Below are 16,330 nucleotides of genomic sequence, written 5' to 3'. Positions count from 1 at the left end.
ATAAAATCATGTGCAATATGTGCAATAAAGTGCCAAGTGATGAATATATGAATAAATATGTGAAACGCTAGAAAAAATAATAAATAACCATAAATGGTATAAGAGTGCTAATGAAAAATTGATCTATCAGATCAATTAGACTAAAGAATATATATAGATAAATAAATGAAGTAGGACGAATCGAACCACCTAAAGTGCAAAAGCTTCACACAATCATGTGTGACAAAAAAAGGTGCTACATTGGTGCTACATGTGTGACAAAAAAGGTGCTACATTGCACCTATTTGATCTTGCACTTTTCTTGTACTATAATTTATTTGCGGCTTTATATATTTTTTCTCAGTGACCTTTCCAATTAACTGATAATTCTTATCACTACGGTTTTGTCACACATGATTGTGTGAAGCTTTTGCACTTTAGGTGGTTCGATTCGTCCTACTTTATCTATTTATCTATATATATATTCTTTAGTCTAATTGATCTGATAGATCAATTTTTCACTAGCACTCAGCACTTTTATACCATTTATGGTTATTTATTATTTTTTCTAGCATTTCACATATTTACTTAATATATTCATCACTTGGCACTTTATTGCACATGATTTTATGTTTTAATGTATATGATATGTACTGCTGATTTATGCTTTATATGACATCAATTTTAAGTGATGTGATACCTATCTATATATATATCTATATATATAGATATATATATAGATATATATATATTGCACATGCCACCTATCTCTCCCTTTATCCCACACCAGTGTGAGTCTGTATACCAGCCTGGTTACAGAGCATTGAGTAGTAACCTCCGACACTTTACTCCACACAACTTTTTGATACACCCCTTACAGGCAGCGCCAATCACTTCCCCTCTTTTCTATATATTACACTGAACCATAGTTACAACTCTGCTATATTACTCGAAATCTATGATGTCTTTACAACAGCAAGGCTTTTACCTCTGAAACATACAGTTTCAGCAGTTTTCATCACCAACACCCTCTGCATAGCAATGATCCATCTTATGGCTCATCTGCATTACTTCAAGTCTATGATACTTTACAGCTGCAGGACTGTGCCACTCCAACCTACAACAGGACTTGGCAATGGCCTTTTCTAAGCCCTAAACTATAACTAAATGCAAACCTTTTTTTACATTTTGGATAGAGTGCAAAGTGATTAGAACGCTTGTCAGTTTTTATTGCTGTCTGTACCCCCATAAAGGAGATTCACCCTCTCTATTTGGCCTGTTTACCAAAATCATTGAAAGTAAAATATAATCCCGGATTTTGGGTTGTCTCCAGAAAAGTAATAGAAGGGAAATCTTCCAAAGGGGACACTAGTTTTGCTGACCTGGGGGTCCCCAAGGAATTCCTCTCACTTTCTGTGTGACTATGGTGTAGGACGTGAAGGGAAATCTCTTCAAGATGGCGAAAATAAATCTGAGAGCGGTTATAACCCTTCCTTGCTCTATCCAAAATGAAAAAAAAAAGTTTTGCCTATAGTTTTACTTTAGGGCAAGGCCTGTCCCTAGTCACTAGTTGTAAACACAAGACCTCAATCTGAGTAGCAATGGGCCCTTATCATTCCTGTGCCCATCTCCTAGTATAAGTGACCAGACATCTTCTTCTTCATTGAATAGCAATAGCCAGACTTAAATCCTTCATCCAACAGAAGCAGGAATAACAGGAAATCAGAATACAGAAATACAGCATGACTACATATTGAGCTGTTTTACTGAGATAATGGGTTAGCATGCACCCTGCTGTTTTCTTTGTTGATATGACCCATGATTTGCACATCCTATACAATATATAAATGTAGAAATATTTTTATTGTAAATTCTTTACTGTGTTGCTATAGTGAACTGTGAAATATTTGCCACCAAGATTCTAGTTAGAAATTCTCTGGCGAAAGAGAGTCTTCCAGGTCTCCTCTGACCACAGTAATAATACAACCCAGCTTTGTTACCTCATACAACCCAAAGTATAGCATGATTATGTTTACCTATTCTGGGAACCTATTGATAAACTATATTGTCAAAAGTATTGGGACACCCCTGCCTTATACACACTTGAACTTTAATGGCATCCCAGTCTTAGTCCATAGGGTTCAATGTTGAGTTGGCCCACACTTTGCAGCTAAAACAGCTTCAACTCTTATGGGAAGGCTGTCCACAAGGTTTAGGAGTGTGTCTATGGGAATGCTTGACCATTCTTTACAAAGTGCATTTGTGAAGTCAGGGACTGATGTTGGACGAGAAGGCCTGGCTCCCAGTCTCCTTTCTAATTCATCCCAAAGGTGTTCTATCGGGATGAGATGCAGGCAAGTCAAGTTCCTTCACCCCAAACTCGCTAATCTACATCTTTACGGACCTTGCTTTGTGCACTTTTGTGCAGTCATGTTGGAACAGGAAGGGGCCATCCCCAAACTGTTCCCACAAAGTTGGGAGCATGAAATTGTCTAAAATGTCTTGGTATGCCCACGCCTTAAGAGTTCCCTTCACTGAAACTAAGGGGCCAGGCCCAACCCCTGAAAAGCAACCCCACACCATAATCCCCCTCCACCAAATGATTTGGACCAGTGCACCAAGCAAGGTCCATAAAGACATAATGAGTGAGTTTGGGGTGGTGTAACTTGATTGGCCTGCACACTTGAGTCCAGACCTCAACCTGATAGAACACCTTTGGGATGAATTAGAGCGGAAACTGCGAGACAGGCCTTCTTGTCCAACATCAGTGCCTGATCTCACAAATGCGCAGCAAACCATATTGATTTGCCCTGCAAACCTATTGCTTTGTCCTGCTTTGTTAGGGTTAAAAACATTGTTAAACACATGGTAATGGTTTACAGTATTTCTACCATTTGGTACTTTAAAGGCTGACTCTTGTGTGTTAAAGCAGAAAAATGATCTGACATTTACTTTTTAGTACATGATGGTATTGTTGTCTAATTCACAGATGTTGGACTGGAGTAATATGAGTGTATATCTTTTCCTCGCTGTTACTCTACTGCAGTGGACTGGCTTCACTAAGGCTTCTACAGAGGTAGGGCAGTAAGTACTAAAGAATATGTTTTTATTAATTGAAATAATTTCATGCACATATGTCTTATGTAATTAACAGGCTTTAAAGTCCAACTCAGGGCATCATCATACTCTTAGTTTTAGAGAAATAAGTGTTAACCTCTACAGTATAATAATTGACTGTTTGATTTCTTTGAAAAGCTTATAAAGATTCCCGCTGTACTTTAGGAACCCCTGCCAACATTAGCGATACATGCATAATAGAAACCCGTGCTGGTGTTGTGTGTCTACCCTTGCCCAATCACAATTGCACAGCCACTGCACCATCACCAGCTTTGTTTTGTCAATGACCAAGCATACGGGGGCAGAGACCTAACACAAGCACCTGTGTCTATTGTACATGCAGTGCTGAAATCAGAGTGGACACAAAAATATGTATATCCTTGTTCCAGATCAGTGACTGACAAGGTAGTGATCAGAATAACTGCCCCAGAACCTGTACTTCTAAACACCAAGTCAGCAAAGTCAGCTCCCATATTTCACATGTATCCACAGGCTCTCTTTAAATTTAGAACAGAGTATTAGTAACTGTTGCAATTTGTGTGCTATATTTATGATATAATATACATGTGAGAAATAATCGTTTTTAAACAAGACAGTTTAAATAGTAAAAATGATGTGAAATGTACAATAACCAAAAATGAAATGATCTGATCACAGTAAGGTGACTTTGTTTCGTGAATGTTAGAATCATTCAACTGTTTTTCCTCATTACTGACTTACCATGCTTTGGTCTGCGCTGTCTTTGTGCGGAGGTGGCCTTCTTAGTACAGGGCTTTCCTTATATTAGATCTGCCCCCTGATGATTGATGATCTGATGGCTTGTGACCTAATGACTGGTGGGGGAAAAGTCAAGAAGCAGCAACAGAGGTGCACAAAGCACACATCTAGAGAATGAATGACTTCACACTTTAGGTCCTTGGGTCGTTGATGGTCGAGGCAACCATCGTTGGAAGGTCGTTACTTGTAATGACCTTACACTTTAGGTCCTTGGGTACAGCTTTGTGTCCAGCAATAGTAGCAAGAGCAGCACAGTAGTGAATATCATTACATTTATCTTCAAATCTCCTGAGATGCAGAGGCAGCAGTGCCTTAGATCTCACACTGCAGATATACAGCCATGAGGCTGTAGGCACAGGAGTGTCTAGGCACCTTCATATTCCAGGAAATGCTCTGCTATATTTTAGGGGGAATTTTTGAAATGAATATATTTGTCAGGGTAAGCATCCAATAAAAGTGCCAGGTCATCTTCTCAGAGTTCACATAATCTTCTTTCTGGTATTTTTTATATTTAATTCTCATACATTTTGTGTTTTACGTTACAGAGATTTGACTCTCCGATTGTTTTGGATGTCGGACAGCGATCAGTATCGAATGAAGAGAAATCAGCTGATCTGGCAGCTAAACTCTTACTATTAGATGAGCTGGTCTCTCTTGAAAATGATGTGATTGAGACAAAGAAAAAGAGAAGCTTTTCTGGTTTTGGGTCTCCTCTAGACAGGATATCTGCTGGTACCAGTGAAATAAAGGGAAAGCAAAGGTAAGTTACATTTCTTATTGAAGGTTTAGTGTATAACTCGTAGACTATTAAACCTGAACTCCGGGAAAAACAAAAAATTCACTTGCAGAGGTGCTTTCACTTTGCTGAAAGGGTTAACCTCCCTGGCGGTATGATTATGTCAGGAATTATATACCAAAAGCGGTACAATTGTTTTCATGGAAATTTGGCGTTATGTATTATAGGCCTACAATTCTTAGTAATTACTGACTTAAACCTGACCAAAACAAGAGTCTAGTAGACATCCCAGATGTGATAAATTTGAAACACAAACGCATGAATTATAATCGAATCAATAATATTATTTTATTATTTAATATATAATATATATAATAAAATTATATTATTGATTAGATTATAATTCATGCATTATATATTATATATAGATATATGTGTGTGTGTGTGTGTGTGTATATATATATATATATATATATACACACACAAATATATATATATATACACACACATATATATATATATATAATATATAACGCATGAATTATAATTGAATCAATAATATAATTTTATATATATATATATATGTGTGTGTGTGCATATATATATATATATATATATATATATACCGGTATATATATATATATATACGCATATATATATATATATATATATATATATATATATATGCTCTCCGATTATATATGCATATATATATATATATATATATATATATATATAAAATATAAAATGTGTTTTGTGTTTTGTGCAACGTTTTTTTTTTTTTTTTTTTTGAATTTCCCTCCCTAGTTTCGCTCCCATGCAGCATTGCTGCTGCAGGGAACGGAACTAGGAAGTGATCACACCGACGGAGGACGGAGGAGCGGCGGGACTCTCGGCTGGCGATCTCAGCAATGAGAGATCATCGCTGGATCGCCAGGAGAAGGTAAGAGAACACCGCTGCGCTCTCTGCACATCCACCCCGAGCGTGACTCGGGGTTACCGATCCTGCAATGAAAACTCCACCCCGAGTCACGCTCGGGATTACCGCCAAGGTGGTTAAATGACCATTTATGCCAAAGAACTTTTATTTACCTGATCACTTGCTCCCACAGGCTCCCTGTAGGCATAAAGACTAGCACCTGCAATCTCTTCACTAAAGCTCCGTACACACGCACAGATTGTTGGCCGTAAATTGTCGGCCAACGTCCGATCTGCCGATTGTAGGCTTGTTAGTATGATGCTTCCGACAACCAACTGCCAATTTTCGGCCGAAAAAAATCTGGTGTGCATGCTATAAAATTTTTGTTGGCCAACAACAGAACGGCCGATTGTTCGTCAGTCAGTACAGATTTCGGCAGACAAAAATCAGATAAGCAAGACTGGGCATGCTCAGAGAAGAAAAAACACACGGAAAGTCAACCATCACATGACATCACTTCTGAAGTTGGTTTTTGTTGGCCAACAAAAGTCCAGTGCAAGTCTAGAGCACATTTCAACCAACAAACAAAACTGGACAAAAGACGGACGATCGGTCGGCCAACAATCTGTGCGTGTGTACGAGGCTTAATGCACTCCAGTGGTCGAACTCTGAACGTCAATAATACAATGCAGGGCCAATAGCCCTGCATTGTATGTGAGGATGCTGAGGGACCACCAAGAACCCTGAATGTCAGGAAGAGGTATTGAGTGTCAGATGCCAGGGGAGCCAGGGGTAAGGTAAGCAAAAATCTTTTAAACTGGTACCCTATGCATAAGCATGCATTTAACTCTAGTAGTAAAGGGGGAGCCACTACAAAATAAGTTTTTTGTTTTTTCTGGCGTTCAGCCTTCCTCCTCCCATTTCCACAATAACAAAATTAACAGTCTATAGCAGACATTCCCAACCTCTATGATTAAGCCCTGTTGCAGTGAAATTCACTACCCAGTAAGCCAATCTGGCTTCATAAATTACTAATGGTGTAACAACACCAGTGTGTTGCCTTGTTTTAATGTTCAATGTGGTGAGCTGAGTGGGGGTAACCTACCTGCAGCTGACACCTGGTTTGCCATAAACTGGAGAGATGCACAGGAGTTCTGAGCAGTGCTCATCCCTAGAATCTTCAACCTTCTCAACCAGAGTTCTGTAAAACCCAAGGGCTCCTTCAGAGGTTGTTTGGTGTCCTTTGAGCTATGGCTGATTGACCTGCATTGTAATGGCCCCTGAATATTTCCAGGACCAACGTCACTAGGCAGAGCTAGAGGAATAAGCATTGATCTTTATAGCTGACTGTAAAGGTGGCATTCTGACCACCACTGTAAAGAGTGCATTTTCTCATTAACCACCAATATAATGGGCCATACACACTATAATATTTTATGAACACTTTTTCCTTTAGATTTACCAAAACCATATAATATGAGGTCAAACCTAAACACTTTAAATTTGTATGCAATCTGGCAGGCCCTTGTACTACATAGAAAAGGTAAATCTGAAGGAAAAAGTCTTCAGAAAATCTTATAGTGTGTATGGCCCTTTAGGGACATTTCCCAATGACCCTTGATGTAGTAATTTTAGCAGGGGTTCCCAAAGACTTGAATATTATTTTAATGGTTCCTTTGGTATAAAAAGAAAGGTTGAGAAAGACTGGTCCGTAGGGTAAACACATGAAGACAAAGAGTTTGTACTTGTGGCAACATTAGCCACATTGCTAGATGTTCTCTTGAGACAGAAATTTTGACTCAGGTGAACAGTGTGGGTATCTTCCCCGCCAGGGACACAGAAATCAACTAATAAAATCTGGAGGTCTTGTCTAAAAAATATAATCAGTACTTGTTATGGAAGGCTTTGGTTTTTTTCTGTTTCTGTTATTCTAATTTCATAAAAATCAATCCCACTGCAGCACACATTTAGTTTAATGCAGCACAGTGCTAGGGAATATTGATTGCCTTGGAAGTCTGTCTGCCTCAGTACACTCTTTTTGGCCCAGAGTGCAAGCATGTACTAAGTACATGTACAGTATGAAGCTTTTATTCTGACCAAAGTGTATACCAGAACTACATTCAGTAAGTAGTCCCTACCAGACCGGTCCTTTCCTGTCTACTTTATCACTGGATGGTTCTTTAACTACGCTTGCCTTTTAGTAAATGGGAAATTAAGCATATTAACTAAATGAACCAGTATAACTTGTATATGTTATTGCTAAAAGGTATACATTGAAGAAAGAGGAATATACTAGGCCCACTTCCAGTGAACGCAGGTGAAACTGTATGTAAACTTTTTAAAGGAGAAGTGGGGCCAAAGCTAATTTGGCCATACTTTTCCTATGGATCACAGGAGTGCACTTCTTTCTGCGCTCCTGTGACCCATTTTCAGCCAAGTGACCTAAAGCCCCATGTCTGCTGTCATCACTCAGCCAGTCTAGGCTTTGGAGAGATCCTGACTTTAAAGTTCTAATCCACCCATATTCCTAAGTGGCAGATGGCCCAGCCTCTCAGTGAACTGCCGAGAGCCCGATTCAGCCACTTCCATCCCCTCCACAGTCTTGCACTCCAGCAGGGGCGTAACTACAGGGGTTGCAAGGGTTGCGATTGCAACCGGGCCCCATGCTCCAGTGGGCCTGTGCGGCTCCCCTGTACACCTGGATAGGAGGGGGGCGATTGTGTCCCACTTGTTGTTGATTCTTCACAAAAAATTACAGTTTTATATCTTTATGTTTGAAGCCTGAAATGTGGCAAAAGGTCGCAAAGTTCAAGGGGCCTGAATACTTTCGCAAGGCACTGTATATACTGACATAAAAAAGGAGATAATTTAGCAGGTAAAATAAGCCAACATGTTTCGCGGTAGGACCATTCAGCTTCCTCAGGGCTTTACTGCCGTATGTGTTTCATCAATGTCTTTAATATATACATACAAAGAAAAGGAGAAATATAAACAATACACAGAAATAGTACACATATATGTGAAGAAAATACAATGTGCCTATAAATAAAAAAAAAAAGCCAACTAAAATAAGCCAGATAAGAGATAGGCAAATACCTACCATAAGCATGTGGGGAAAAAAAAAGGAGAACAAACATCGTTGGATGTGTCCCACCTGGGGGGGAGACCATAAAGAGTGTGCATCCAATGCCTCAGGTTCCCAAAACGTGCTGCCTGGCCAGAAGAGTATAAAACAATGCCCGGCTGCAAGTCAGAAGGTCTGTTAGCTCAAGCTGTTTGTTATGCAAGAAATAGACAAAAAATAAAGAGTAATAGAAAGAAAATAAAGAGGAAAGGGGGGAGGAAAAGAGATGAAAAGAAAGGAAGTAAGAGCAAAAGGAAAAAAAAACGGGGGGGGGGGGAAGAGAGGACAGGAAGAAGAACGATACCATGTTAGAACACAATTTTCAAAACTATAAATAGAACCAGTTCACCTAGCAGTTATATATTGCAGACAAACCCTTACCAACAGCAGGAATAGGATATCATATCTGCCTTAGCATGAGTGAATGGACAGACAGGTCCGAGCATAAGGGAAACCAAAAACAATTGCCTGGGTCTCCCAAGACCCCACCAAGTACAACAAACATCCTGTGGTTGTCCACGAAGGAGACCCTCTATATATACCACCACAAGGAGGACAGGGGTTGGGTCCTAAGAGGGATTGGTGGGGCCTTTCTCAATTGGTCTTTAATTAGTAACACCTAATCTTACCTGCATACTTCTAAAACCAGGAGATACATCGCTGCAGCGCATCCAAAACACCACACCTGGCTGCGTAAAGGAGCAATGGTCACAACTACACAGCAATGGTCACAACTACACGTTGACTCGCCTAGCGAGTCTAGCACGGGCAGAGGAGAAACATTCATCAGTCTCATACATCTGACAGCCCCCCCCCCCCTTCAAAAACAATAGACAACCCAGCCCAAACAGGACACCCCACAAGGCACCCAGGCCTACAACATCCAGCCAAGGGGCCATAAACACAGTGCCCCGCACCAGGACCAGGTCACAACATCAAAAGCACAAAAAAAACCCATAAAAGACACCCAGAAAAGATGGTTTATCAACATGTTACGTTTTACAGAACTACACAAAATGTTGGCGCTATATAAATCATGTATAGTAATACTAATAATATTGTAGGTCAGTATTTTTTGTGGTTTGAATATGGCACAAAGATAGATGATAATGGTTGTGGCTGCTTTACTGAATGAGTCTTCAAAGAGCGGAGGCAGTTGAAGCTTAAAAAAAAATAGCCTTACACAACATAGTTTATGTAGTGTCTTTGGTGTGCTTTCAATAACCATATAGATAAAACCCAAAGTAGCTAAAGTGAAAACTATTTTGTCAAAGAGCATCATGACCTCAGGTTGTAAGTAGATGACAGCTTGAGAGATCACTCTGTCCTTGCTATAAAAGAGATGAAAAGTTAGTTTAGAAATGTATTTCATATGTTCAGTTCACCGGCTTGCAGTGTTCGCCAGATGTCATGTACAGTACATTCTGCTTCTCATTCTTTCCAAGATGACATCAAATCCCCAGTACACCTGTTTTCCTAGTAATTTATGATATGAACAAACGTCTGCATAGCTGGCAGCAGGCAATTGTTTCTTGAGACTCAAAAATCAAACAGCCACTGTGTAAAGCCAAACTCAAAGTAAAAAGGCAAATACGCATATGTGAACTCTTCTATCTGCCAAAGGATTTGTAATTCTGTCTCTCTTCTGACTCTTACACCACTGCCAGCCAGTGCAGCCAGGATGGTGATACCACATTCTCTGTAAAGTGACACTTTAATAAAAGCATTACAGGGGTTGTCAGTGCTGGTCTTCTTCTAAAATACTTCTTTTATTTTTATTTGGCTGTGTCTGACAGTCAATATGTTTTTGAATCACAGAAGAGTTTTAGAATTTCAAATCGGGTCACCAAAGTGATTTACCCCTTGAGACAAAGCAAGAATTTGCTACAAATAAAAGATGCATGTCCATTAAAACATGTATTCTGATGCATGGGAAATGCATTGAAAATTAACTGCAACACAATTTAATGTATGTGTGGTAATGACCCACAAAGCATTTGCACAACATGAATAGGCCCTTAACCACTTCAGTCCTGCCCACCGCAGTTTTACTGCGGCAGGCAAGCGCTCCTGGGCAAAGTGACGTAGTACTACGTCGCTCGCTCAGGAGACTGTAGGGGGCGGGCACGCACCGCCGGCGACGCGCTCCCATCCTCGCTCGTTAGCTGGGGAGCCAGCACGTGTGATTGGCGGCTCCGATGGCCGCCGGCCACTCGCGATCTCCCACAGCAGAGAGAGAAGGACAGACGGCTGATGTAAACACAGCCGTCTGTCATTCTCCATGAAGTGATCACAGAGGCTATGTGATCCTGCTATATAGGATCGCATGTCTCCGTTAATACTTCACAAGCCACGCCCCCTAGGGACACATTTAACCCCTTGATCACTATTACAGTTAGCCCCTTCCCTGCCAGTGTCATTTTTACAGTAACAGTGCATATTTTTAGCACTGATTACTGTAGTAATGTCACTGGTACCCCCCAAAAGTGTCAAAAATGTCACTTAGGGGTCTTATCTGTCCACCGCAATGTCGCAGTCCCGCAAAAAAAAAACGCAGATCGCTGCCATTACCAGTAAAAAAAAAAAACAATAAAAATGACATAAATCTTTCCCGTAGTTAGTAAACACAATAACTTCTGCGCAAACCAATCAAAATACGCTTATTGTGATTTGTTTTACCAAAAATATGTAGCAGAAAACAAATTGGCCTAAAATGTTAAAAAATTTTGATTTTTACATTTTTTTTGGAGAATTTCATATAAAAAAATGTGAAAAATATTATTTTTTCAAAATTGTCGCTTTTTTTGTTTATAGCGCAACAAATAAAAATCGCACAGGTGATCAAATACCACCAAAAGAAAGCTTTGTTTGTGGGGAAAAAAAGGGCGACAATTTCGTTTTGGTACGCAAAATAGGGCCTGGTCATTGAGCAGCCAAATCCTCCGGGGCTAAAGTGGTTTAAAATAGTATTAAATCCTCAGTGTTTTTAAGCTAAACACATTCAGCACAATAAAATAAACATTCTCCAGTAAACTATTTGTTAAAACTCTCACCCCAGCACTTGCAGTTTACAGCTTTCATTGCCGCTGACTCCTGCTCTCTCAGTGATGCTTTCCTAAACTTCTGGTTCAAAAAAAGATTTACAGTAGATAGTGCCTTGCCATCCTCCGCTATGGGGCTCTGGGTTTCTATTGATTCATACAGCATAGGGAGAAACAACAGTAGTGAATGCATGCAATGGTAACTTTATAGGATGCTGCAAGAAAAAGGAGTCACCCTGAAATAGGAAAACGGAGGCAGCTGTCATGGAACGAATTAAACAGGAACATAGACATAGATTAAAGTAGCTGCATACTTTGTAAGTTATTAAATCATTTGCCTAAAGTTTAATGCCACTTTAACCACCTCAATTAGACCTCCTTTTTAGAATGATGATCACTGTAATAAGCAAGATTTTAGACTGTGTTTGGCATCCACTTATACTGCCATTGTTTACCATTGTGATAGCTGTGATTTCCCACACCTGTCACATAGTATATGGCCCTGGTACCATGTGATTAATGTGACCAATTACAGCAATCACAGAAAAGTAGCAAACAATGGCTGTCATTCATGATACCATTTCTTACTACTGTATGTACTACCGCGATTGGCCACAGCTATCACATGGTAAAGGACCACAGTGATTAGCCCTGTAACATGTGATCAGTCTGTCCAATCACACACTGTAGTACACAGTAGTACACACAGTAGTAAAGAATGGCATCATGAATGACAGCCATTGATTTCTACTTTTTATGTGATTGCTGTGATTGATCACATTAATCACATAATACCAGGGCCAATCACAGCGGCTCAATATACCGAACTGTAATCCATTATGTCTAGTGGACACAGTGGTTACAGATTCCTCCACTGTGCAGCCCCAAGGCCGAGCACAAGCGCCGAGCATACTGATGGGCTGCAGCATGGGTATATGTGCAATTATCATGCATTTTACCCACGTTTTTGCCACGTTCTCTGAAAATGTACCAATATGCAGCTTGCAGGAATATGCAGCTGAAATGATCGTTCAAAATTTTCCAGGCACAAAGGACTGCCCACCAGTGCCCATCATTGCCATCTATCAGTGCTGCCCACCAGTGCCCATTATTGCCCACCAGTGCCGCCTATTAGTGCCCATCAGTGACGCCAATCAGTGACGCCTATCAGTGCCCATCTGGTGGCTGTTTCTTATATATCTTATATCTCATATTTTATAGAAGATTTTATATTCCTTATAACAACATATGTTTGATCTTTTTACCTGGTCATTGATTTTTAATCTCACCCATCCCTCAATCATATCTATGCTATATATTTAAAAATCTTATACTTATTTGCACTTTAAGAAGCAGCGCCATCACCTTTCATTCTACACATCTAATATTAGAACACTTACCTGTCCAGGGAGCCTACGGTGTCTTTACCCCAGTTATCAGGTGCTGCTGCTGCCATTGCTTTCTGAATGGCCCCACGATGGGGGAAGGAGGAGGGGGGCCCAACTTCCGGGTGATCTCGCTGCAGCGAAATCACCTGGAAGTGGGAGTGGGTACCTGTCAAAACCAGGTACCCGCTTCCCCCTGAAAGGTGTCAAATGTGGCACTGGAGGGGGGAGGAGGCAGCTAAGTCAAGCTTCCTCTTTTGGGTGGAGCTCCACTTTAAATTATTTAAGAGCTTTTGAGATCATTTAGATTCCTACTTCATTCTTTATACATTTCTGAAAATGGTTCTGAAACCCTAATTTTTACACATAAAGTTACAAGGAGTTGTCCAACTAGCCTATCACTTAAACACCAAACTTTCTGCATTAATTGATGGCTAACAGAATACAATACCTTACTACTGCAAAAGTATTTATGTCATAGCGAGCCATTCATCTAACATGTTCAGAAGTTCAGAAACAGCAGCCTCTGAATATTTCTCACAACAGGATTCCTTTTTATAAAAACTGCTTTGTAGCATTAAACTGTATTAACAATCTTTGTCACAAGAGGGCACTAGGAAACAAGCCATAGCATATGAATTGTTTAGCGATTGGGAAGTAGCAGGACTTTTGAATAAATGGTTCATACAGGATAATAGTGTGTCATAACATAAATGTAACTAATAAAATACAGAATAATTTTGCTTGCAACATTTTATTGCATTTTTATGCACTTGATGATTCCAAACTTTATATGATGTAGAATAATTTTTTATAATATTTACAAAAATGATTTCCCTGTGATGGTACCCTGACTCCCCCATGTACCTTATTCCTTCTTACCCTGGCAGCTTTACTCCTGTACTCCAGCCCTAGAATTTGGGCTGGACCTCAATGTCCTCACTTACAGGACCAATTTCAGCTTTAGAGGTTTAAAAAGTACTACGCGTAAAGCTATACAAGGTCAAACAGCTTGTTTTATGGAAGTAAATGATCATGAATTTTAGCAGCAACAACTCAGTATTTTTTAGATAATATATAAATATACCTAATAACAAAATAATTACATCAACATCATTCTCAGGATTTCTGAGTGAATTGCCTGCTATAATTATGAAGAAAGACCTAAATCCCTGGTGCCCAACCTGTGACTTGAGGTCCACATGTGGCCCTTTGGTATATAATGTGCATCCTTCAGACCTCAGCAGTCTGTAGTGGGAAAATTTATTAGGGTAATAACATTGATCTCTACTAGCCTTGTGTAATATGTTCCCAGTTTCATATTGTCTTCTGCTGCAAATCCCCAACCAAAAATGTAGCATAAAATGCAAAATAATGTATTGCTGCCTGTAATACACCTCTAAATATTCTAACATAAAATGCATATATGCAAAGTGGTGTGTGCGCAACCAAAACCCCAGTGCTACAAGATTCTGAATATTTATCCAATATGCCCCATATATAAAGCGGAGTTCCAACCAGTGAACTTCTTTTTTAATAAAAATACCCCCGGGACAGTCAGGGCTAGTGCATTCCACAATGGCTAGCCTCTGATCTGTCCTGGGTTGCACTTACCTTTTAGAAGAAATACTTACCTTGAAAATGTATTCTCCAGTGCTGCCATCTCAGGTGTGGGCAGCTTGAAGCCAGCACGATCCTTTTCTGTGTCCTCTTCCATCTTATTCGGTCCCACGATGCACTGCGCCGGCCCCGCTGTCACTTCGGGTGCCTGAGCGTCATCCCTGCACAGCTTCTGGGCATGCCCAGAAGCTGTTTTGCAAGGTATGATGGCGCCTGCCCCGGAACCGACGTCGGGGCCGGTGCAGGCGCATTGATTCCTGGGAGCGATGACGTTCAGCTCCCAGGAATCATTGCATGCCAGGAAGTGACTACTCACCGCGGCCGCCGAGGGGAGGAAGAGGAAGTAAGGTAAGCATATTTTCTTCTAAACGAGGTAAGTAAAAAAAAAAAAAAAATTGCGATTATCCATTTGTTTTTCAGGTGACCCGGAGCGAGAAGATGGAGGTAAGTATAATTTTAGGGTGGAACTCCACTTTAAATGTATAAAAACTGGCAATAAAATGCAAACACAAAAGTAAGGTGTAGCATAGAACTCCAGTGCTGTAAACAAACATATACAATACTTCATGCAGTGAGTGAATTTAGTAAAATCTCCAGTGCTGTAAGCAGCAAGATTATAATACATGATACAGAACGTTCCCCGCTGACAGCTGAATGTAAAAAAAAAAATGATGCCCCCCCCCCCCAATTTTGAGGGGAACCCACACCCAAAGATTTAAAAATAATGGAGTGAGGTGTCCCCTCCCAAAATCCATTCCAGACCCTTATCCGAGCATGCACCCTGGTAGGGCAGCAAAGGGGCAGACACACAAGCGAGTGCCACCCCCCCCCCTCCTGAACCATACCAGGCCACATGCTCTCAACAAGGGGGGGGGTGCTTTGTTGCATGTTGATGGGGACAAGGGTCTCTTCCCCACAACCCTGGTCAGTGGTTGTAGGGGTCTGCAGGCGGGGGGGGGGGGGGCTTATTGGAATAAGGAAGCCCCCTTTAACTTCCCTAGCGGTATGATTCTTTCTGATTTTAGGTGCTGAAAGCGGTACCAATATTTTGCATGTAATTCTTAAGAACGAGCAGCCCAAACCAACTATTTACATATGATTTTTATTTTTACTGTGTGTTCTTCTTTATAACATCTCGGGTATGATAAAGTTTGAAACACAAAATCATGAATTATAATATAATAAATAACTATAAATAAGTTAAAGTATGTGTATATATATATATATATATATATATACGTATACATATATGTGTGTATACATATATACAGTGCCTTGCGAAAGTATTCGGCCCCCTTGAACTTTTCGACCTTTTGCCACATTTCAGGCTTCAAACATAAAGATATAAAACTGTAATTTTTTGTGAAGAATTAACAACAAGTGGGACACAATCATATAGTGGAACAAAATTTATTGGATATTTCAATCTTTTTTAACAAATAAAAAACTGAAAAATTGGGCGTGCAGTGAGGATCTCTGAATGATCCAATGTTGACCTAAATGACTAATGATGATAAATAGAATCCACTTGTGTGTAACCATGTCTCCGTATAAATGCACCTGCACTGTGATAGTCTCAGAGGTTCGTTTAAAGCGCAGAGAGCATCATGAAGAACAAGGAACACACCAGGC

At 40.1% G+C, this 16,330-nt stretch overlaps 1 protein-coding gene across 1 annotated transcript in view; it reads left to right on the top strand.

The window, feature by feature from the left end:
• Positions 1-16,330, top strand: part of OSTN (osteocrin) — an 83,600-nt gene that overhangs the window by 52,239 nt on the left and 15,031 nt on the right. Inside the window, exons 2-3 of the mRNA XM_082249355.1 lie at positions 2,969-3,055; positions 4,419-4,633. Of these exons, the coding sequence (XP_082105481.1) occupies positions 2,969-3,055; positions 4,419-4,633 (302 nt within the window). The remainder of the gene's footprint in view (positions 1-2,968; positions 3,056-4,418; positions 4,634-16,330) is intronic.

The sequence above is a fragment of the Pelophylax lessonae genome (genome assembly GCF_965119305.1).
Source record: "Pelophylax lessonae genome assembly, chromosome: 3".
Taxonomy (NCBI): Eukaryota; Metazoa; Chordata; class Amphibia; order Anura; family Ranidae; genus Pelophylax; species Pelophylax lessonae.
The sequence above is the reverse complement of the archived record's forward strand: the minus strand, read 5'-3'. Positions and strand labels throughout refer to the sequence as shown.